Genomic DNA, 25,643 nt, shown 5'->3' on the forward strand with positions numbered 1-25,643 from the left:
AGAGAAAGAGAGAGACAGACAGAGAGACAGAGAAAGAGACAGAGAGAGAAAGAGAGAGACAGACAGAGAGACAGAGAAAGAGACAGAGAGAGAAAGAGAGAGACAGACAGACAGGGAGACAGAGACAGAGAGAAAGAGACAGAGAGAGAAGTGGAGGCAATTTTACCAGGACGATTTTTCAGAGACATGTTGCAGGTAAAGACAGAATGAGCCAAAGAATGAGAAACAACCAGAAGATTAGAACAGATTGCCAGAGTTAGTTTAAGGTCAAGCAGAGCAATTCAGTCAGAAGCCAAGAGAAGCCAATTTGAATCAGTCAGGTTAAAGAAAAGTTTAGCCCTGAACAGCAGAGTTGACCCAGTCAGCCAGAGTTCAGAAAAAGCTAGAAGGTGTGAGTTTATTCAGGAGTAAGTCTTCAAGATGACAATTACAGCTGGTGAATAAAAGAGATATTTACCAGTTGCCATTACAGAGTAAGGAAATCAAGAACCCCTGGTAGATATCAGAGAAGGTTTGGAAAGCATAAAGCTCCACCCAACCTCCCTCTACAGCAGACCCATTTTACTCTGGAAAACCAAAGCAGTTTTAGCATTTCCTTGAGAAAAACAGAAGCTTCTAGAATGAAGACATTAAACTCAGAGACACTGCCTGTTCTTTCTCATGGATTTCAAAGGTGGATCATGTGACTTTCCCTGCCTGTATCTGTTTCTTTGTTTTCAGATGAGTGGTTATGCTCATTCTCTAGCCCTGACTCTTCTCTTAAAATGTTCAGAAAGTATGCATTCCTACCTGCTGGACTCTGTCATTTTGGTGTGCCTATTATTAAAGTCATCACCCATATGAAGAAGCAGAAACCTTAAGTCATAGATGTTCTGAATAATAAAGCTTTAGCCCCCCCCCCAACTGTGATGATGCTTAGAGAAAGGGCTTTGGGAGATATGGTTAGAGGTATGAGAGAATGGGATCCTACTGCTGGGATTAGTGTTCTTAAAAGCGACATCAGAGCACTCAGGAAGATGAAGCATATGGTCCACAAGTTCAACATTGGCCTGGGTTACAGAATGGGTTTTAGGCAAGCTGGGCTACAAAGTGAGACCCAATCTTAAAAAGAAAATAAAAGATAAGGAAGAAAAAAGAGTGAAAAGAATACTAGCTATGCCGACTCTGCTCCCCACCTAAATTCCTAGAGGAAGGGCATGTGAGAGCACAGAGAGTTGATAGTCATCTGTGAGCCAGGAAGAAGGTCCTTACCAGTAACTGAATTGCCTAGCATAGTGATGTTGTGCTTCCCACCTTCTATAACTGAAGTGCACTACTTTAAGCATCCAGTCTATAGTATTTAGCTATAGCCACCACCCTACCCCATACCCCAGAAAACAAGTGCAGGTGGCATTTGTAAGATATCTGTAATATAGTCATAGTAAGTCCATAAGGGCTGTTTTATGCTAGAAGAGAGCTTTGAGGTGTAGGCAATCAAATACAGCAAAGCTGGGGTTCTTAATGCCTTATCCAAGTGATGGTAACCAGCATTGTCAGACAATTTTATGCATTGTTGCTTGGTTAGGAGTAGAAATTGACTAACCTGGACTGTAAAGTGCTGTAAATAAGTACACAGTAGGTAGCCATAGGAAGTAAATGGCCACCTCCAGTCCTCTTTAGAAGCAAGCAGGATAGGAGAAGAAAAGTAAATTAGTAAGAATTGCAGAAGAAAGTGGAAGTCTCCAGCAATAAATCAGCACCGGGAGCAGTCATTTTTAGACCTATAACAATAGAACAGCACTTGGCTCTGCTTGATATAACAATATGAGTGTCATCCTGAACAATCCATATCTTAGGTGCTATCGTGTACATTCTTATCCTTTTAAAAACAGCTCAAATGTCATCTCTTACATGATTTTTCTAAATGTCAATTGAAAATGACATTTGTGTATTTTTACATGTTGTAGTGCAGACTTTATTAATCTTCCTTTGAGGCTTTGAGTGAAACTTGGTTTTGCTTTTATAAGGCACTTACCTCATCATGTTATAGGAAGTTGGGTATGATTTCTGTCCTGCTAAAGAGTGAACTCTGAAGGCAAAGCTGTGGACAGAGAAAGTACTCAACAAGTGTCGGAACAAATGAGTGACTGAATGATGAATGAATGAGGTGAATGATGTGAGTGAATGCATGAGTAAGTGATGTGAATGAATGAATGAATGAATGAATGAATAATGTGAATGCATGAGTGAATGATGAATGAATTAGCTAATGATATAAACAAATGAATCAATGACTAAAAGAACAAATGATGAATTATTTAATGAATGAATGATGAATGAATCTGTGTTCTTTTATCCTCATTTATCTCAGAGTTTTAAAGATTCGTTGACCTCACTTCCAGACCTAGGCTAGCTGTCTCCATCTACTCATGTGTGAGGCTATGAAATGTACTTGTTTGAAGTGCTTTTATAAGGCACTCACCTCATCGTGTTATAGGAAGTTAGGTATGGTTTCTGTTCTGCTAAAAAGTGAACTCTAAAGGCAAAACCGTGGACAGAGAAACTACCCAACAAATGAGTGAGTGGAGGGTGAAGGAATGATGTGAATGGATAAGTGAATGAGACAGTGTGAAGCACTGTCATATTTTCTCCCTCAGAGTCTTCAGTTGGCCATGGAAGCTGTAAGATATGGAGGCAGTGACCCTAATATCTGCCCTACTGTTACTTTAACATATTTCAAAGATTTTTTAGCCTCTGAAAGACATCATAGCATCATAAAAAGTCTAGACTACTGTGTAGCCTAAGTTTGGAGGTCTGTCCTCTTGTTTCCTAAGGAAGAAATTATCTCACTGTCCACATTCAGAACCAACTCCTTAAAACAAAATATTTCCTTGTCAGTCGCTGAACATGAGGCTTCATGCATGCAGGCAAGTGCATCTAACACTCAGTCTAGCCTCTGGTCAATGTCTTTAAACTAAAATTAAACCAATCATTTTTAAGGAAATTCAAATTCTAAGTTCAGAGTAGGACATATTCCATTAGCCCCTGAATCTGTCACGTGGCACCAAAGTTGCAAATTCCATCCTGATACCTGGAATGCCTCCCATAAGGTTTTTTCTCTCCTTTCTCTGATAGTATCTGGCCTATATTCTGTTCTTTCTGAACACTGCTTAGACCTGACCTTTACCTTTCTGCATTCTTGAGAGAGCCTGCCCAGGGATGGAAGGTCAAGTAGTTGAGGGCCTAACAAGACATGAGTCATATGTATACATTACGGTGGAGAAAGAGAAGGAGGCGAAGATGTGGACCTCACATAATACAGGAAGCTGTCCTGAGGAAGCCATGGTGTATACAGCTATAGGCAAATGGCATGTAGAATGGATGAGACAAATGTTGGGATAGTCAGGAAGAAAGGTTTTTATTTGTCTTTCTTTTTTTAATGGGTATGGCTCTCTTGCCTGTATATATGTCTGTGCATCACATCTGTGCAGTGCCTATGGAGCCCATAAGACAGCATCAGATCTCCTGGAAACTGAACTTACAGGCAGTTAGTTGTGAGCTGCCACCTGTGTCCTCTGAAAGAGCAGTTGGTGCTCCTAACTGCTGAGCCATAGCTCCAGCTCTTTGGGGAGGAAGGTTTTAAGCATTTGATTTTTCCTTCCTTCTTTGCTGCCTGCCTTCTACAAGTACTTGTTTGTTATTTGCTGTGACCTGGACTCTGCCCTTGGGGAAAAAAACAATGAAAATTACCATATCTTTGTACTGTCACTAAGCTTATATTTTGGCACACATAAAAATATAGTATTTCAAACTGAGAGACAAGTATGCAAAACAAAAATAGGTGAAAACTAGCTCAGTTCCTCAGAAAGTTAAGCAGGTTGCCCTTTGACCCAGCAGTCTTACTCTTGAAAAGATACCCAAGGGAACAGAGCAGGGAGACAGTAGATATCTATGCACCTGTGTCCATAGCAGTAGTCTTCCCAGTGACCCAAAGACAGGAGCAGCTCAAATGTTCATTGTGATGAGCAGATAAACACAAGTGGCATAAAGATGATAGTAGATAGATAGATAGATGATAGATAGATAGATAGATAGATAGATAGATAGATAGATAGATAGATAGATGATAGATTAGAGAGACAGACAGACAGACAGACAGACAGCTAGTGAACGATAGGTTGGGCATTCTAGCCCATGCTATCGCACATGTGAAATCTGAAGAGTTTAGGCCAAGTGAAATAAACATGTTAAAAGGATCAAGCTTATGTGATTCACTTTCCATGAGGCCCCTAGGCAATCTATTTCCCAGAGAACACCAAGTGGCCCTTTGTACAGACTGTACAGAGTGAGGGAAGAAGTGCCGCTTAATGAGTGGATGAGCTTGAAAGAATGTAAAGGTTGTAGAGATGGATGCTGACACCTCTTGAGACAATGCTAGTGATGCATGTGATGACTATTAAGACAGTAAACATTAGCTATGAATTAGCTACAGTGGTCTCATTTACTCTTTTGAAACATGGACAAGGATCTGGAGTGGGATGATTTTAATTAGAATTGTCTGAGAAGGGTTTCTGAGGTGATTTTGAGTAGAAGCTAATCATAGTGAGAAAAACATAAGATGACACGGGATTTTCTGATTTTACTCTTAATACAATTGAATGCTTTTGAAGTGTTTTGATCGATTGAAAACTGAAGCCAGACATGATGACACACACCTTTAATCTCAGTACCCAAGGGAGACAGAGGTGGGTGGATCTCTTGAGTTCCAGTCCAGCCAGGACTACATAGTGAAACCATGTCTCAAACAAAAAGAAAAGAAAACTAACAACAAGCACCATAAACAATTTTAAGATTTGTCACTTAAAAAGATTTTCTTAGTTGTGTGTTACAATCACAGAAGGTTCTTCTTCTGGGAGAAACCTGGAAGTCAGAATGTCATTTAAGAGACTTCTGCTGTCATGTGACTAGTTAACTTGGGGATACTGAGAAGATGGTGATGAGAAGAGGGGCTATCGTTTAGGAAGTGAGTGACTAAAGGACTTGATTTGGGGTTTGGGGGACAAAGGATGAGATGACATCTCTATTCTTAGCTGAAGAATGGTGGCAAGCAGGAGTTCCCACATACTGAGATGGGAATGATCAGAGGCAAAGCTGAGGGGGGCATAGTCAAGATACACGCTACTCAGTGAGAGGGAGGATGAGCCCAGTGTCTGCCGGAGCACTAATTCAATGATGTCATTGGTTATACAATGAACAATAAAAGTGAATAGAGGCTAGGAACAAGGGACAGGGGAGGTAAAGGGAGAATTAGTCCTAAATTTTACAAAATATGAAGGCAAATACGACTCAAAATCATGATTGTAAAACTGGGCTAGAATTTCAGTGATACTCCCAAACCACAGACAAGGCTATCTCATAAAACTCCTCTTCCTTACACAGGGAAGGTGCTTAGAAAGCCACTGAGCCCTGCCTTGTGGTGCACAAAGCCAGAAAGGAAAGGGACAGACTCCCACAGCCCATCTGTCTTTGAAGCAAGAGCAGGAGCCCCTGGGGCTCCCCTGAGACTATCCCATCCTTCCAGTCACCAGGGACCAACCAGACATTCACACCCTTGCATCCCCACTGTGCAGCTGGTAGGAAGTGACACTCAGTCGTGCAAGCAAAGGCTGGTTGTTTCTGCAGACAGCCTCCCCCTCCAAGGACAGTGGTTAAACCGGCAGGAGACAAGCTTGGTTCACTCCACCTGTTGCTGATCTTGAGTTGACTGATCCAGTCATAGCTCTTATGGAGCCTAAGGCTGGTTCCTACTGGGAGGCGCAAATCAAGGGGGACAATTAGTTTTTAAAAAACAGATTTTTAAAGCCACTTTCACCATTCAGTGTCATCTGCACAGTGGGGAAAAATGAGAAATACCTGGAACCACAGTGTAAAAGAGCTGTGCAAGTATACATACATACATACATACATACATACATATGTGTGAATACAGAACATATACATATATATGTATATATAATATAAGTATATATGTGCATATTTATATATTTTATATATGTATATATAACATATACATGTATATAATATATAACATAAATATGTATAGAATATATATATGTGTGTATATGTATATAATGGTTTACATACAATTAACTGCATTTGTTGATTGTTTCTTTCGTAGGACTGAGGGTACAGGGTTTACCAACATCAGCCCCATTGCCTGTCTCGTTTGCGACAAAAAGTACAGCACCTATGGCCACCTGGACTACCTCTGCTCAACACACTGCTATGGCCACCACCCCTGTAGCCAGTGCCACTCATAATGCCTCAGTTCTCCTCACGACTGCCACATCCCTTACATCTCAGCTCCCCACTGACCCCAAAAGAGAGACTGTTACCAGCCCAGCTTTGAAGAGGGATGTCAACAGCACAGATCCCTCAGCTACCAGGTTCTCCTCCACAAGCAGTGATGTCCACTTGGCACCCACACCTGAGGAACACAGTCCTGGAAGTCCTGAAGCAACTGTGTCAGCTACTGGGTCACAGTCACCCAGGCTCCTGTCTTCTCAGGTTCCCACCTCAGCATCCACATCCCCTGCAACTTCACCATCGGAGCCTCTCTCTGCCTCCGTTACCTCTAGCCACAGCTCTCCTGTGGCCAACATCCATCCCACAGAAGCTCCAATGGCACCTGCGTCACCAACAGAAGGGCACAGTTCTAGTCACACACCCACCTCCCATGTCACAGCAGAGCCAGTGCCCAAGGAGAAATCACCCCAAGATGCTGAGCCTGGCAAAGTGATCTGTGAGTCTGAGACCACCACCCCCTTCCTGATCATGCAAGAAGTGGAGAATGCCTTAAGTTCAGGTGGGTCCCTCTCCAGAACTAGTGATCATGGTTATGCTATTACAAAAGGGTCACAGGGATTGTGCTGAAGTGAGATCATGAAGTGAGTGAAAAGAGTTGGGTCAGGTCTGCTTTCCCAGGGTTTGCTTCTAACAGCTTCCCAGCCCCCTTTCAAATGGAGAAGACCTCCCCAGGGATCACAAAGCCAAAGAGAAATCAAATGAGCATTGGGGATTCCTGGCTGTTTGTGGCAGAGAACAGAGAACCAGGAGTCTAGGCTTAGAAATCAATCTACTTTGTTTCAGGTGGGAATGGCATGCAGACAGGATTTAAAAGAAATGAGTCTGATGAAGAAGGGAACAGTCATGACTTCTCCTTTTAGGATTTAAAAAGAAATGAGTCTAATGAAGAGGAGGACAGTCATGACTTCTCCTTTAATAGGGAAGAGTCCCCTTCCCTCTGTTTATGGTGAGAGATGAACATCTTTTAATGAAAACAAACGAGTGCTCTGAATAGAAACAGTAACAGAGGGAGGGAGGAAAGAAAAAGCTAAGATTAGCCAGACAGTGACTTCTATGAAAGACCCCATAGCCCAGTCAGGCAAGCAATCCCTGAGAACTCTGATTGGTAGACATAGTCTACTAACAATAAATAAATTATGTCTATCATATCTGTATTATTTATATACTAAATATAAGTATACTATAATATTTATATACAATATAAAACATATGCTATAATATAAAGATATTATATTCTAATATTATATAACATGTAGATTATGTAAACATGTATATGTGTATGTATTGATACATATATAAACATATGAATATATGTGTATTATATAACAGATATAATATGTTTATTATATTTACTATTGCTGTAATAAAATAGATTATATATATGTAATGGCTGGAGTGCATCAGTGAGCGAAGCAAGAATGAAAGGAACAATCCAGTTGGAATGAAGGGCCCCCACTACACTTCAGAGCCCTGACTGGGGTACAGGAGGCATACTAGGGGTCAGGCCTGAGACAGGAGAGAGCTGTTACCAGAACTCAGTATTAGGCCCTGTGGAAAGACCACCTCCATGACAGGAGAGCCTCTCCCTTGAGGGAAACACTCTCCTCTGCTAAACAACCTCCCATCTGACGTGTGGCCAGAAAGCAGGACAAGTAAGGCCTGCAGTACAGTGGAAAGCCAGGTGGAGACGGGCAGAGGGCAGGCCTGCAGAGGGGTGGGGAATCTATTTGTATCTCATTGGCTTTGTTTACGACTCCAGGCCAGTATTCCACATACTGTTCTTAGACATGTGCCTGTGCTGTTTTCTCAGCCAGACTTCCTGCCCTAGTAAAGAGGAGGAACCTAAAGCAGAGTGGGTTTTGTGAAATCCATCTCTCATAGAGGGATCATCCACATTCACGCCTGCGGGTGTGGTTCTGTCCATCCTGATAACCCTGAGACAAACCACTCCTGTTTTATGAAACTTAACATATATCTATTCTGCTGTCAGCCAATGGGAAATCTCCCCGAAAGCAACCCATGAGCTTTTTGGACTGCAGATGTTTGAGATGGATTACTAACTTCCTCAGCCTTCCTCTGCTCCTCCCTCAGACATTCCCTCTCTTCTTTTGAGTTCTCAGGCCAGAACTTTGAAGCTTCTGTGCTCCATATCCAGGCAATCCATCGATCTGGCCTGGTCTCCTCTTGCCCCTCCCTCTCCCTCTCAGGTAGCTACAGTATTCTTGAAAATGACCTGACCATCCATCACATCCTGTCAGAGAGCCTCTTTTAGCATTGGAGTGTTGGCTCTTTTGGATTGTGTTGTCCTCATTGATTAAGCCCTGATGACCCACATTTATCTAGTCAAATGAGGACCTCAGAATCAAACATATCTTAGACTTGCCCTTTTCTGTGGACAGATATAAGCTGATGCTTCTGTCAGCCTTCACCTTTAACATTGATGACATCATAAGTGAAAAGAAGACAATCTTGTTAGACTGGTCCTCATACTTCCAATACAGAAGCCAGTATCCCTAGAACTGTGGCTGCTCCCAACAGAATTTGTTGCTGGAAAAGCATTTGCTGTGTTTCAAAGATCCAGTGCAAAAGAGAACAGGAAACTAAATAATTTTATATTGTTTGCAGGCTGGGGTGGTAATATTTTGGATATATCCAGTAAATTAAAAATGCTTACTTAAAAGAAAAATGAAGCCACGGTAGCTCCAAGCATGGCACTGTGGCTCTGATGGTCTAATTGCTTCCCCTATGAATCAGAATGAAGAGGCCAGGGTTTCGGTCGTGTCCACAAAGTTCAGCATGCCCTGAACTTGCACAGACTCTCTGCTCTCATTTTCTTATAACCTCAAGCTCCCTGCCAACTTTCTTATTAGCTGAACTCAGAGAATCCTCCTGCCTCAGGGCCTTTGCACTCACTGTTCCCCCTGCTGAGACAGTCACCCTCCCTCTTTTTAATGATCAGTCCTGTTCCTTGTCTGGACTCTAACTGTCACCCCTTCAGTAGACCTCTGCTCTGCTAAGTGGAATGATAACTGCCATCAATGTGAATCTCTTTACCATGCTTCACTTGTCTTGTTATTGCTTGCCATTTTCTGACAGCATCTCCTTTATCAGGAGACTGCCTGCTTTTTAACTGCTAGGCTAAAGGAAGAAACTTGATTGCAGAGAATGAGAAGGAGGTTGAATCTCCAGCTCTCTGATGTGACAGACCCTCAGCAGCATTGCTTGAATAAATAAAAGTGATCATCCACCACCAGGGAAGTTGCTGCATTTACTTGAGTCCTGTTTTATCAATAAGATGGAGTAAGGGAATCACCTGTAGGATGGGACTATTGTAAACTTTAGATAACACAATTCACTTGGCTATTGGACAGTGTCCCAAACAATGGCTTTCATTGGAATGTTACTATTATTTATTATTATCATTATTGCTATTATTATTACCTTTTTGATGTTGCAGCTATCATCATCTTTATTATCATATATGCCTTAATGAAGGATGCCTATAGTCTTCAAGAAGCTTTTATTAGGCTAGGTATCTGGCTCTATACTAGGGAATCATGTAGCTGTGAATAACAGTCATTTATTTCAGGAAGTTTACAATGCAGTGTGTGTATGCCTAAAAAGTAAGAGAGTCCCAAGCTAATTGGATGGGTAGATCACAAATGAAGCAGGGAGGAACTTCGGGGAGGATTCCTGAGGCTCTAGGTCATGAGGTAAGGTTGTTGGCTGTACCTAGTACTCCACTGGTAGTCACTGGTGGGAAGAATAGTCTAAGAATTATATTTAAATAGCATTATTCAACAGCAGGAGAAACGTACATGGTAAGTTATAAGCAGTTGAGAACCAAAAAAAAAAAAAAGTATACCAGTTCATACCTGGTTTCTGGTTGCTCATCATCAGTGATAAATAGATCATGTAATTTAACTAGTCTCCTGTTAGGGTTCTTTGCTGTTAACTGAATACAGGAGAGGCTACCTGCATACTTTTACACTTGTCATATTGTGACAATTGTTTACTGCACTGACCCAATGCCTAAGAAATGAGATCTTTGATCTTGAGATGCTCGTTGGAGGCTGAGTTCCACCCGCACAGGCACCACACAGTCCTCAGAATACACCAATGAGGCGGGGTCAGCTTTAACCTGTTCTAAAGGTGAAAATTATGTACACAGAGACTTAAGTCCTCATGTGTGTGGCAGGGCCAGGGTTCAAACTCTGTTCCAGAGATTGGTCTTAAGTTTTCTGCCACTGAACCCATCCAGTCTGATGTAATGAAGACACAGAGTCAGGAGAGCTAACAGCTGCCAGCACACTTGAATAGGTTACATGAGATAGTGTCTGATCCCACCACCTGGGTCACCAGCAGAAGGAGGAACAGGTGCTGTTGGCAGCCATAGAAAGTCAACTTCCACAGAAGACAAATGTTCTTATTTGTAGCTTTTGGTTAGCTAGTCAAGGAAGAAAAGGTGCAACATGTGTTAAATCGTGGTCATACTGTGTTATTAAACCAGAGCTCATCGTATGTAAACACTATGACAGGTTTCTCATGCCCTGAGCAAACTCAGTACAATGCACACCTCAGGACGAGGTGAGTGGGGAGCAGGGGCTCTTTTTAAAGAGCAGCCAGAGTGGTGATTAAACAGAAATCAGATAAACAAGTGAACATCACCAGCTTTCTTCTATGTCTCTGCCTGTGAAGCCCCCAAGCCTCCAGTCTGTGTGGCCTCTAAACACCTCCCGCTCTTCCTCAACAGCTCTTCCACTGGCTGACTCTCGGGTTAAGTCTGCTGGTCTTCCTCTTTACTTAGGGCCATCATTCATAGAATGTTTCTTTCTGGTATCTTCTCTAGTACTTCATTGGTTAATTGCAAATCAGGCCTGGAATCTCAGCTCAAGCATTGCTTGTTCTGGGTGTTTCCTATAGGACTCCCAACCCAGTCCTTAGCATTCAGTTACAATGTATCACAACTCACGTGAATTTGTTCTCCACAGTAGGATGATAAACTTAGCTTCGTAGCTCTTTGTTTATAGCCATCACTGTTTCTCAAAACACATGGGCATAGGAAGAAACTGTTTTGACGCAAAACTATATTTCTATCTTCTAATTGTGCCTAGCTCAGTGTGGGTGTTTAAAAAATACTCAGCAAATGAACCTTTTTAGTTTTATATAGAAACTCTGTAAAATCTGAAGTTTTAATTGAAAATGAAAAACTACTGGACACCCCCACCTGTGTATGTAAAGACACCTCCAATGCCCTGTCAAGACCACAGACCATCTGAAAGGGTTTCTGCTGTCATGATGAGTCTCCACCCACTCCCACCCCCAAAACAGCTGTCTTTGCCACATCCTGATGCCCACTTTGGGCCTTACCATGAACATTGTGTCTATGACTGTTCTTATGAACATACTTTCTTCTTATAGGCCAAGTTCCTTGAATTCGGGCTAACCTTCAAACCTTGCTAGTTCCCACAGGAACTCTATTAGACACTATTTCAGCTAAAATACCACCTTGTATTTCTCCTTTGACTTGCCTTCCCTGCTTAAGCCTTAATCTAATTTTGATGTATTTCTAAGATACCCTTTGAAAACTATATGTCAAGGTAATAAAATCAGCTATTTCTCATTTATATTGTCATCCAGTAGGAAGACAACCATTGTGTATTTTAATTGCCCCAATGCTGTCTTAGATTCTGTTTGGAGAATTTCTGTCTCCGTAGAACACTTTTTCTTTTCTGTTTCAGATTTGACTTTCATGGGTGATAGCTGAGAGGTGGTTTTGAAAATGCTTCACTGAGATGATGAGAGTTAGCATACAAACACAGATAATTCCATTAGGTGGCTCATTGGGAGATATGGATGAGGAGAGATCCAGTCTCCTCTCTGCCCTGAACCATCAGAAGCTTCTAACTCGAGAAAGCATCCTGCTAGCTGTAGAATAACTAGTTGGAAAATGGAGGGTAGCCCATCAGCTTTGTCAGAAAAGAATCTAAAATCTCATCACAGGGAGCTGAATCTCGACTATTGTGCTGGAAAATGTATAAGTGACACTGAATTGATGATATGCCTGCTTGCTCAATCTTAGGAAAAACATTGGATGTAACAGATGGCGTTGTTACAGTGTCTTTTGTTCATGGTTAGATGAATGACCTTCAAGAAGTAGACTGTTGGCCTAAAGATGATGGTGAATTTTATGCTAAAATGAAAACATCTCACTAAGTCTATGGAAGTGAGCTATCCTACACTGTGTAGCATGTTTCCATACGGAGACAGTATGAAATAACTTTAAAAGCAGGCTGCAAGGATACAAATGATGGTACAAATCCCACCACCAGACTGTCTGGCTCAGCTCTCTCCAGTGCCTTTTGCTATATGAGGGACTCTGGGGTAAGAGTCTGAACATCACTGAATACCACCTTCAAGATGAGGGCACGCATGGAACTGTATCTATTCAGTAAGGTTCTTATTAGCATTAAATACGACTGCTGAACAATGTTCTTCTAATAACATAGCAGTGAATTATGTCATCTGATATTATTACGGTGGGACCCTTAATTTGGGGGAGGGGAGTGGCTACTGCTAGCTCAGATGCTTGTAGACTGGTTTTCTTAGCTTGAAAACTTAGACTGTTTATAAACCACTTAAAGACTCCCAAAGGGACACTAACAGTGAGTATTGGGTAATAAAAGTCTGTGGAAATACCTGCCTTCAGGACAATACAGAGAACGATAATCCAAGTGATGTGAGAGGGAATCACTGCTCCCCTCGGAACTGTGACACTTTCACTTGAGAAACTGAAAGGGATGGACCGAGTAGTGAAACAGCTAGACTTTCCCAGCTGAGAAGAGCAGTCTCGGGGCCAAAGGGAGGCAAGCAGTAAGCTACAAGAGAAAACCCTGGTCCTGGGGCCTGCAAAAGCAGAACAAGAAGGAGCTGGACCCTCCCCTAGCTTGCATCACAGTTGGGAAATTAGTTTTCTTTCCAGAGACCTGAGTCTGGGAAACTTTAAACTTGGTAAATATAGTGTCTGAAAGCAGGGCCTATGGGGCCTGGGTGATTAATTACATAGGGGACAAGACTGAATTTAACTAATGGTTCTTAGGAGATCGCTGATTCTTTGGGATTACTGTAATTATGTTGATGTCATTGGCCTCAAAGCTGTTGGGACAAGTGACCTGGGACAAATGACCAGAAACAGTAATAATTAAAAAAAATAAACAAGCACATTACTTGGCAAAAGGGGAGAACTCTATCCTTCCCCCCAGGCAATATTCAAAGAGATGACTTGGGAGTTTGATACACCCAAGCTGGTCCTTAATAATCTTCATTCCCTACAGACTGGGTGTGGAGCTTACCCTCTGGTCGACTGAATGTGAGCTGTGCTCCCGACAGCCCTGGAGTCACTATGTGGCAATCAGCTTAGACAGGGCTATGCTATGAGAAAAAACGAATAAGCAATACCATTGCTATTCTCGGAAGCCCCAGGTAGCTCATGTTACAAATGTCAAAAGCGAGCTGAGACTGAGCGATCGAAACAGGTAGTTAAAATAAATTCCAAGCAAGAAGGAGGTCTCATTTGTGTGGAAAAGACTGTAATTGTAAGTGAAGTGGAGAAACTTTAAAACCATAGTAACGGAGAGCCGCCCAGAATGGTTTCATTAATTTCAAGCCTGAGCTCTGTGCTTCCTTATAGTGAGGGCAGGGCTGTGTTCCCAGGAGAGAATAAGGCTGAGGGGAAAAAGCATGAATCTGGAGTGCATGCCTTTCGTCATCTTAACCAAGATTAACACTTTCACTATTCGTTTTTAGCTATATGCAGAACAGTGTTTGTTTATTATTTATCTGTATGTTATATGTGTATGTGTATGTGTGTGTGAATGTGTATACGTGTGTGTATGCATGAGTGTGTGTATGTGTGTATGTGTGTGTATGCATGTGCATGTGTATGAGTGTGTGCATGAGTGTGTGTGTGAATATGTATGTGTGTGTATGTGTATGTATATGTGTGTGCATGTGGGCATGTTTGTGTGAATGAGTGTGTGTATACGCGTGTGTGCATGCCTCTGTGTGTGTGTTTGTTTTTGCGTGTATGTGTGTATGTGTGTGTGAATGCATATGTGTGTATGTATGTGTGAATGTGTATGTGTGTGTGTGAATATGTATGTTGTATGAATGTGTATGTGTGTATATGTATGTGTGTGCATGTATGTGTGAATGTGTATGTGTATATGTGTGTGTGAATATGTATGTGTGTATGAATGCGTATGTGTGTATATGTGTGTGTATGCATGTGACTCTGTGTGTGTGAATGTGTATGTATGTTTGAGCATGTGTGTATATGTGTGCATGTGTGTACTATGTATGTGAGTGCATGTGTGTGTGTATGTAACTCTGTGTGTGTGTGTGTGTGTGTGTGTGTGTGTGTAAACTAAAGGTCAGAGTCAGTTCTCTTTCTCAGTCATTCCATCTTAGTTTTAAAGACATGGTTTCTCACTGAAGCTGATGATTACCTATTTGGCTGCAGTGGCTGGCAGTGAATTAGGGACACACTCATCTTCTGCTTCCCTGGCACTGAGATTACAGGTGTGCCCAGCTGTTTATGTGGGTGCTAGAGATCCAAACTCAAGTCTTCCTTGTGAGGCCATGCCTTAACAGCAGTCTCCCTGCCCAGAACAGAACATTTAGGAAAACTAGTCTCTGAACCAGGTCCTCAAATGACATGAAGTGTAAAAGTACAGTTGTGCTCCCCAGCCTCAAGGCTGAAGCCAATCTGCCCTCTTGACAAGTTCAACAGCTGTTAGATAAAAGTAGAAAGGAGGGAACACACTCCAAGTAGATAACAGTTGCTCAGTTTGGATCAGTTGGCTTCTTACCCAATGTTTGAAGAGATGACTACATAGTAAACCAATGATGTAAAGGTTTGGAAAGAGTTTGGTGGGGAAAAGAAAGAATGTGTAGAGACAAGCTTAGGTTATGTTTGTTAAAGCACTTCTATTGATTTGCATGCAAATCATATGCCAATAAAGAACTTTCTTCCTTATATCATAAGTACTAACAAATGAGATTAAAACCAGCTCAGAAACTGGGGAGATGGCTCAGTTGGTACAGTGCTTGTGTACAAGCATGAAGATATGAGTTCAAACCCAAGCACTCACTTAAAACAAAAGGCAGGTTGATATATGTTTGTAGTCTCAGTGCTAGAAAAGAAGAAACAGGCAGTCCCTGGGGCTCACTGGCCAGCTAGCCTAATCGAATTATTGTACCTCATATCCAAGTGAAAGAGACTGTCTCCCAAAGCAAGGCGGACACCTCCTGAGGAGCTGTGTCCAAAGTTGTCCTCTGACTTCCACATGCACACATGAGCATAAGCACACACATATACATGTGAACATGCACACATCCCCATACATACTCTGAAATTAGTTTTTAATTAATTAATAATAAATTAGCAATGTTAACAATGTTAATGGGGCTGTTAGCTCACACGTGGGCGAGCGTGGGTCCTGTTGGGTGGAGTTGTGGATCCTGCATGTCTGCCGCAGAAGCGCGGGGAAATTGACTGAGTTCACTCTATGCAGTGCAGGGTGGACGCTGTGGGGTTCCACCCGGGCGTGGGGAGATCTCAGTCTGAAGTTCTGTGGGGCCAGGGCTTTTGAGTGGTAGTCTCCGGGCTGATGCGGCCAAAATGCCAGTGGTCTCAGTCCTTGAGCTCCCAGACACCGCTGGAAGTCATGGAAGAATACCTGCCCACAGCAGAAAGGAATGAGGGGGAGGGAAGCCCCAACAATGCCCCGCAGGTTGAGACTCTTGGTTACCTGGACTAGCTTGGCTGGATCGGCTAGCTTATTTGAGTTGGCAGCCTCCATGGTGGGAACATAGAGAAGTCCTCAGTGGGAGATTAAACAGCGACTTGATAGTCTAAGGCCTCCTCCATGGTTCTCCACAGCAGGCCCCAATGACATGAGGAAGTCCATGGGTTTAAAGGGTTTATTGTCATGGCAGAAAGTGGATGAATCTGGCTGTACCCCTGCACCCCCAGTACATCTACCTAATGCTTGTATCTTGGGTATATAGATGACAACATGCATAACTACCCATAGCTATAGATGTCAATTATCAATTATGCCAGAGTAAAAGGAAACATATAGAACAATAGGGTTCAAGGTAGATTCCATCCTTTGAGATTATTTCTGGTCGAGATTATATTTAAGAAGTTTCTTGAAAAACAAAACAAAACAAACAAACAAAAACTGTGTGCCTTTTCCCAGAATGCTCCTAGGATTCCCACACCTGTCCAGGAAAGATCAAACACCATCCCTGACCTTCAGAATTCTCTGTGACTTGGTCCTGAGTATGTAGAATTTTTCACAGCCTCTTTTAATTTCCATTGTACCTTCTTATGTAGACATGGGTTCCATGATGGCTTGAATATGATTTGCCCACGGGAAGTGGCATTATCAGGAGGTGTGGCCTTGTTAGAATAGGTCTGGCCTTGTTGGAAGAGGTATGTCACTGCATAGGCAGGCTCTGAGGGCTACTAGTGCTCAAGCTCCATCCTGTTTGTTTGCCTTTGGATGTAGACCTCCCAACTCCTTCTCCATCACCATGTCAGCCTGGACACTGCCATGCTTCCTGACATGATGATAGTGGACTGAACCTCTGAACCTATAAGCCATCCCCAATTAAATGTTGTTCTTTATAAGAGTTGCCTTTGTCATGGTGTCTCTTTACAACAATGAAAACCCTAAGTAAAACAGATCCATTTCTGTGAATCATGTCATGGGTCATGGACAGTCACGCCATCTCCTAGTTTATGAAGTAAAGAGACTACTACAAAGATTTTACTTTAACCCCTCTCCCTTTGTGCTGGTTCACAAAATATTTCCTTCTGTGTATTCTTCTCAGTGGCTCTAGAGGTAGAAGGCAAGGATTCGCTCCTTTTTAGATAAGACATTGGGTCAGGGTACATCTGTCTCCAGCCTGTTGCTGACCCAGAAATGTTAGCTGTCTGCTCTCCCTTAGCTAGCTCCTACCACACACCTTCATTGTTGTCTGTCCAAATCCTGCCCACCCAGAGAAATGATTCATTCTCTTCTCAAAACTTGTTCCACTTTTTCCAGACCCACTTGTCTGCTACAAGTAGAAATACCAAGTTTGGCATTGCCTACCTCCCTATCTGCCAAACCTGGACTCTCCTGTGTGGCTCCCAAACACTTATGCTTGTCTCTGCAAGCCACTGGCTTGATGGTCTCTGTATTCCACATTCCTAGATCAAGAGGAAATCAGGAGTCAATCCAAACCAGCCTTGTGAGACCTGGGATTTTATTCAATACAGCCTTGCAACCTTGTAGAAACCAGTACCCAGAATCCTCTTATCTTAACTTGTAATCCTGTGACTTGTGACTGCTTCCCATGGTCCTCTTCCTAAAACACCCATTGCCATCAAAGAAATGTGAGTTACCATGTATGCAGGTTTAACTAATATCTAGATATGACAGAGCTTTGGCTCACCTTCATAGTGTCTGAAGGAAGACCCAAACTACTGCACAGTCTTAAATTACACTGTGATTCTTGAGAGCCAACAGAGAGCAGACAAGATGTCCAGAGCAAAGGCTGTGTGTCTTGGCACGGCTCTACAGCCAAGTCAGGAGGAACAGTAGCAAGCAGTGCAGATTCCAAGCCAGCATGTCCTTGTAGCTGGCCCTTCTGGTGACCAACATAGTGTGGGCCCTACACCTCTGTCCTCAGCTTCTCCCTCTGTAAAATGTAGCTAGCAAAAGTTTTTAGTTTACAGAGTTCTTATGAGGGGTAGATATATTAAAATGCTGAAGCTTATGGAGTTGAGAGCAGGAAAGCACTAGTTGCTATTGTTTGTACTCTTGTTGCTTCTTACTGTTATTTTCATTGTTATAAAGAGGAAGGATGTCACTTCTATAAAGATGAAGACCCTACTGTAATGAGTGGAAATACAGTCACATGCTGTTCTGGTTCTCAATCCTTCCCCCAACACATTCACAGACAGACACTCTGAAAGAGAATGAACTCAGGGCAAATTGTCCCTCTCCTCCTGATGACCTGGACTGCAGGAGCTGTTGCACACTCTGAAGTGGCCACATGTTCCTTTCTATTTCTTCCTGACTTTATGAACCAGGAAGAAGGAAAGGAATTGTGATAAGACTGAAGAGCCATTGAGAGAGTTGTTAGCAACTCTTCTTAAATGCAGCAGAAGTGTGTAAATATATGCAGAACCTTGATCAAGTGCTCACGCATCTGAACTAAATACTCTGTGTGGCTCACGTGTCAAATGGACAGGAGCTAAGCGCTCACCTTTTCCTCATCCTTGGACACTCCTCCATTTCCTGCTTTACCCAGTATGCTCTCAAACAACGCTTGTAAAAGCATTAGTCGAGTTTATTCACAGGATGCTTAGATCTACTATATCTGCCCCAGCATTTTCATTCTGGGTGCATTTGGCAAATATTTCCACCAAAAAGCTCAAATGTGAAAGGCTCCTTTTGTGTTTAATTGAGGTGGAAAGTCCTCTAATAAGAAGATAAAAGTAGCCACTGCTGTGCCAAGTGATACAGGAGGTAGCAAGGACATCATACATAGAGCCCTTAAGTTTGAGACAACAGCTCACACATCTGCAGTTTAAAGGCAATCAATGGGGAGTAAGTACCCTTGAAATATCAATTCTAGAACTGCCTCTGGGCATTGAGAAATGGAATAATGGTTGGCCAGCTCTGAGCTGGGGCATGTCCTTTTAGGAGTTTGCTAACACAGCTGTAGCACAGGTCTAATGTTACTCCAACCAGTTATCACTAAATTAACTTCCTTCCAGCCAACCCAGTTGGTCATCGATAGAGAGTCGCCATTAAACAGTGTTGAGGGTGAAGGTCTAGTGCTGTGAGGCAGAGATGGAGTCCTAGAGATAGGTCCTTGGATAAGACCTAGAGCAAAGGATTCCAGGATGAATAGGTGCAAAGCCTGTGTTCAAGAACTTTCTAAGTACAGTGACTGGAGTCAAACGTCTAGTTATCCTGTTTCTTGCCAATATTACAATTAATGACTCAACACTGAAGGACAGTGTTAAGAACCCACTATGGGCTAGAGACAGTGCCTGGTACTGAAAGCATGCAAAGGATGAGAGAAGACGCAAGATGAATATGATTAGAATCTGCCTAGGGAAGCTCAAAAACACAATCCAGTGTTAGATGAAGGAGATACAGAGATGCAAGAACATCCAGACACACCAGCAGATACTCAAGCCATCAGGGAAAACTCAAGAAGCCTTGGTATTTAGTTATAAAGAGAAAAAAGAAAGGCAAACGAATGGACCAAGAAGACAAGTTCATGGAATGGGCTATAGGAAATAACTAGCATAGTAATGATTAAAAGGCAAAAGGCAAGTGAAATAAACCTGAGTTCAGATGTTAGATTCATGATTTACCAACTGTAAAACTTCAATCAAGATCTCAACTGTTCTTGGCCTCGACTTCCTCATCTATAAAATGGGGGTGAGTTCATTCAGCTTGTAAAGAGAGTTAAATGAGAAGTGTAACCTTCATGGTCATGGGCTGGCCCAAAGTAACTTCCCTGCAAAAGATAAGAGCTGTGATTACACGTGAGCCAGTTTATTCTCGTTCTGGGTCATTATGAAAGTCACAAATAAGGGACTCTGAGAAATCCCAGGCTTTAGGGGTAGCAAGAAATTCAAGGAGGCTTTGGTGTTTGACTCTTCAAGAGCCCCTTGGTTAGGCAGAACTTGTTGGCACAGTGCAATGTGCTGGCACAGAGGGATAGCTTGTATCTTGGCTTACACAATATACAGATAAGTTTCCTCCAGTTCTCTTTTAACGGTTGCCCATCCCAGAGCTTTACGGCATGAGTCACACCTGGTCTGTGAAAAATGGATCCTGAGGCGGAAGAACTAAGATGCCAGCAAACTTCCCCACAGCTCTTCCCAGGACAGCCCTTCCTTCCCTGTAGGGAAAGCTGTCCCCTTAACTACACCTGCCTTTTTCTTCTCCCTGCCCCATCTTGGGGGGGAAAGAAAAGTGAGAACAAGACAAGAAGGGGAATTCCAGGTTAGTTTAAACAAAAGTCAGGGGTGCAGCATTTGTTTTCAGAAGGAAGAAAAACAAAGTCTTTCAGTTGCCACAGAATGCAGTGAGTGCTCTCTGGGGCTTAGCAGCTTGCTACAAAGCAGGCGCAGGCTCAGGAGCATGCTAGGTGGGGTTTCTCAGGACAACCCGACTAGAACCTGAGGCAACAGCTGCTGAGGGAAGGCTCAGAAAATAGCATCTCCTGGGCTCCAGCTGATAAAGATCTACTTCTAGAAGACTCCAGCTCCTGGGGGTGGGAAGTGGGCTGGGGAGGGTATTGCATAGGTCATGAGAGGGTCCCAAATTTCAGCACAAACTATGTTACCCCATACCCTTTGCCTCATACTAGTGGAACCAGCCCTCTAAAGAGTTGTTTATCCAGCTTCCCCCAGGAGACTACCAGGTAAAATGTCACGTGTAATCACCATCTCTGGTAATAAGGATGACGTCACTTGTGGTCACGGACAGGTGGCCTTGAAGATGCCCATTTGGAGACTGTAACGTTTCCTGGAACCAGACAGCCACCATGAGCCACTGTGATATGGAAAAGGATCAGGCCACTCTTGTTTGCTGTCTCCACACGGAAAAACATAGCACTTGAGTTGGAGAAACTGCCTGGTTTATTTTTAAAAGAGGTGGTATATAAATAAACTGGGGAAATGGCAGAGTTGGAGGACACCCAGCTCCTTAGAATTAGGCAAGAAACTCTGAAGAAGGTCAGGCCTACATCTTCCCACATTAAATCATCTTTAGGGTTGGGAGGTATGGGGACAGTCTTTAGGGGAGCCACCTAGATTCCTTTCCTTATGTTAGCAGGAGGGGAATTAAATGAAGAGATCAGTGTTTAACTGCTCCTAACTGCAATGACTATGGGTTTTGTTTGTTTGTTGTTTGTTTGTTTGTTTATTTTTGAATCTTCAAATTGCTCCCTCAGCTTACCTTGTGGTTATAGCTCTCCCTTTCAAAGCTCCTAGCTCTTAAGAAGCTTCAGTGAACTTTGAATCGTTCTAATTCAGCACAGTTTGGAGGCCAAGACACTAATAGTTACCTTTCAAAATAAGAAGATCTAACCTTGGGTTTTCTCTGCTTGACCAGAGCTAGACACTTCAGCAATCAGTAACATCATCTGTCTAATGCCATAAAAAGGGAAAGATAACTATACTGTTAAATACATCTGGTTCCAAAGCTTTCTAGAAGCAAAGAAATAGAGATGTGAAATGTCCTGGAGTATCCAAGCTCTGAAATGGTTGACTATGGCCAGTCTTCATGGAAATAGCAAACTCTTCTCATTGTCTTCATGTTAGGAATGTTCCGTGGCCCTCTCCTGTAGTCATGTGGATGTCTGGTGTTACCTTTCATCTAAAACTTTAGGGGAATCACTAAAGAGTCAAGAAATGGCTTTGTCTTTTGGCCCTGTGCTTCTTCTTTTGGTTGAAGAGATGAGAGAGAAAACAGCACAAGCCACTCATGGACTCAGGATGGGGATAGAAGCGGTGCCATATGACTTACAACTGATAAATCCTTAAGAATGTGAGAAAAATTCCTGTACAAAAGATAGGAAATGACAGGATCATGCATTTTAACAATTCTTCAGATTGGTGCATGTAGCATCTCATTTATGTATATTAAAATCATGTCAGATGGGCAGAACAGATGAGCTAACCCAGATAAATGAATAGCTTATGGTTGCATAGCCAATCATGCGTGTGTGTATGTGTGTGTGTGTGTGTGTGTGTGTGCTCTCGAACGCACATGCACACGTGAACATGCACATGAACACATGGCTCTACATACTTCACTCCAGATCACTTAGCTCTTTTCCGGACATTTAAGAACAACTCCATTCACTTGTTAAAGCAGTAAGTAGTGTGCCTACATAGGGAACAGGTGTATTACACCAAAAGTCCTTTGCAATATTTGGAGACAAGAGTCCAGTTGATCCTTAATATTTCTAAGATATAGCAAAAACAAAGTACATACTCTATTAACCCAAAAAACACATAGAGTGCTGGACCTCAAAGAAATGTTTAGAGCAAGATGATTATTTTTATAGGGACACATGCTTAAAGGGTTCATCTCTCTGCCTGTCTCTTTACCTTCCCATTAATAGTCACTTTAGGAAGCAGATTTCAAGCTACGACATAAAGCATAAAGCGTCTGTGTTACTTTATAAGCAGTGGTTTTCAACCTTCCTAACGCTGCAACCCTTTAATACAGTTCCTCACACTGTGGTGACCCCCCCCCAACCATAAAAAGTATTTTGTTGTTACTTCATAACTGTAATCCTGCAAATGTTATGAGTTGCAATGTAAATATCTGATATGCAGGATATCCGATACGAGACTCCAAAGGAGTCATGACCCACAGTCTGAAATCGCTGCTTTGTGACAACATTGTTACAATAAGGACAACAAAAACAGTGTCCCATGAACACTTGGCCTTACTTTGCATACAAAACTTGACTTAATTCTCTATAATCCGAATGGGCTCTTTGAATGTGGACGCTGCTCACACTTCCCAAAGAGGAGCAATTTTTTTTCAAGTGCTTTGATATAATGACATCATTGAAATTTTCACATCTCCCACCAAAGCGACCTATTTGAAGTGGACACTACTGATACAGCTGTGTAGTTCCAGTTTGTTAAAAACTCAGATGCCTTACTTCCTAGAGACACTAGAATAGGATGCCTTTCTCCCAATATTTCACCAGGGACTTGACAAAATATGAAAAGGAAACACTGGGAGATTTAAAGTCTTTTTCCCCTACAAATGATGGCACTGGCAACTGACCACCGTCATTCTTCAAAGAACTGTGAGGTATTACTGCATACTGCCCTTTGGATTCTAGAGCATCCACCAAGTCATGATAAGTGCCAAAAGAAATATTGACCATTTGCTGAACCTCTTTCTGTTTTTGTTTGAAGTTCAATAACAGAATTGAAATCCTGGGTTTCGTTCTCCTTCTGACTGGAACCATGTGAGGGGAACAGCGTTTTCCTCTTTCAGAGGACACATGGGTAGATATTGTGTACACTGAAATCCCTGAGCTAGCCCTCATTGTCTTTTCTGGGCCTTTCCTCCTTCACAGGCAGCATCGCCGCCATCACTGTGACCGTCATCGCCGTGGTGTTGCTGGTGTTTGGAGCTGCAGCATACCTAAAGATCAGGTGAGTCACTCCTTCCTCTTTGAAAAGAATGAGATTCTATTTGTGAGACTCCAGGTTGAAGGATGTTTTATCATGGGCTTGTTTTATGGTGGGCATCTCATTCCTCAGAAATACTGGCACAGAAGTGATGTGGCCAGTAAACTAACCCCACAGTAGTCAGGAGCAGACAGTTTGAAGAAGAAAGCATTGAGTAAATGGCATGATGGTTTCATGGGACAAGGTCTGGAGACTCTGTACAGATGTCTGCCCTGAAATCCCTCCATTACTCTGGGGAAGCCAGACACCTGTGGCTGGGAACTAGGGCTTCCTCATCTGTGGGCTGGGGCAGAGGGCAGGACCAGTGGTTACTAAGTCCCGGTGTTCTGCAAACTCATCAGTTGATTGGCAATCCATCTATTTGAGGGATGTTTATTAGTTCTAATCAAATGTATGTTAGATAAAAGGGAAAGGTACCACTTTCTAGAAAACTGAGTTCTGGCACCCAATTATGTCTCTATACTGTTAGATATAAACATTTTTCTTCTATAAAGTGAAGGTCAGCATATAGAGTAGCTTAGAGTTTGCATTCCTTAGCCAGACAGAAAGTTGCAGTATTCTTCAAAACTCTGTTTATGATCACTCTAAAATCCAGAAGTCCTCAACACCACTTTACTCACACTGTGTGCCCTTCCAGCTATAAATGGCAGATGGCATGTGGCAGTCTCACTCACCAGACAGCATAGTGCAGTAACAAGATAGGACATGTTCTGGTGATGGACGTAGCCTCCTTGACTTCCAGTGCATCATCTTATAGCAGCTGGTGTCATCTCTTTAGAAACTCCTTCAACCTCATCACGCCATCCCTCAAAACACCCTTGGTGCTCCCTTCTGTGTTTGAATTAAATTTTAGCTCCTCTGAATAGCCTGGAAGTCCTTCAGGCCTGGCCTTTGCCCTCCGCATGATACCAACGCATCTGTCACCCTCTATGACTGAGGTCCAGTTCTCAGAGCCAGCCAATCCTGCCCTCCCAGACCCTTGGTCTTCCATGCTCCCCACTGCTTTGTTTGAAGTTCTTCCGGTGCCCTGGCTGTGGATATGTATCTCTTTCTTAGAGAGATGTCCTTTCCTTAGTTTGGGGTCCTGTTCTTTCTGTTCCTTCACTACTTCACCCCCAGTGCTGTCAGTGTTTATTATATTTTTGTATATTTATTTGTTTGTTTATTCCTTCTCTTTCTCACACATATTTGAGCTTCATGGACTAAATCTCATGTCTAAGCTCAATAGGCACAGGGGTAGCACTTCATACAGTGAGTGACAAAAATAAGATTACACTGTCACATGGCACTGTGTGCATGCACACACACATACCATACATGAAGTCATACACATAAATGCACAACAAATACACTTACACATCATGCACATACAAACATACATATCAGAAATAGACATACATACATCAGACACACACACATACCAGACACAGACACACTCATCATACACAAACAAACACCATATGCACATACACCATGCACACATACACATACACCAGACACACACAGATCAAACACAAATACACATACACACACACTTGTTTTACTTCTTTTAACCACAGCTGTGCTGTGTTTTTCACAGAGTGTCTGCTGCTCTCACCTCCTCCTCCTGAGTTTGTTCTCTATAGTGAACACATCCTCTCAGCAGCTCCCTCAGCTCCTGTCCTCACCCCAGCCCAATCCCCATCAGAACACATGCCCCTCCTCCTTTCCTTATGTTACACCATTTGTTATCACGTGACATCAAATCAATCTAATAATGGCATCAAGAATGAGAGTGGCTTGTAACATCGCCTCCATCTACTAGGTACAAAGGACAATTTTCAAGGAAAAAAAATGGAAATCTGCCAAGAGCAGGATCTCTGCCATCATCCCAAAATGGTAGGCTAGAAAGAATCGAAAGAATCTTGGTAACATAGTCATACATACACAGATGCAGAGAGAGAGAGAGAGAGAGAGAGAGAGAGAGAGAGAGAGAGAGAGAGAGAGAGAGAGA

General features: G+C 42.5%; 1 protein-coding gene across 1 annotated transcript in view; it reads left to right on the forward strand.

Moving 5' to 3' along the window:
- The window catches only part of Parm1 (prostate androgen-regulated mucin-like protein 1), a 98,189-nt gene that overhangs the window by 60,584 nt on the left and 11,962 nt on the right, over positions 1-25,643 (forward strand). The window contains exons 2-3 of the mRNA XM_028752670.1: positions 6,158-6,844; positions 23,536-23,614. Of these exons, the coding sequence (XP_028608503.1) occupies positions 6,158-6,844; positions 23,536-23,614 (766 nt within the window). The remainder of the gene's footprint in view (positions 1-6,157; positions 6,845-23,535; positions 23,615-25,643) is intronic.

Source organism: Grammomys surdaster, unplaced genomic scaffold (assembly GCF_004785775.1).
Source record: "Grammomys surdaster isolate TR1022 unplaced genomic scaffold, NIH_TR_1.0 125928, whole genome shotgun sequence".
NCBI classification, from domain to species: Eukaryota; Metazoa; Chordata; class Mammalia; order Rodentia; family Muridae; genus Grammomys; species Grammomys surdaster.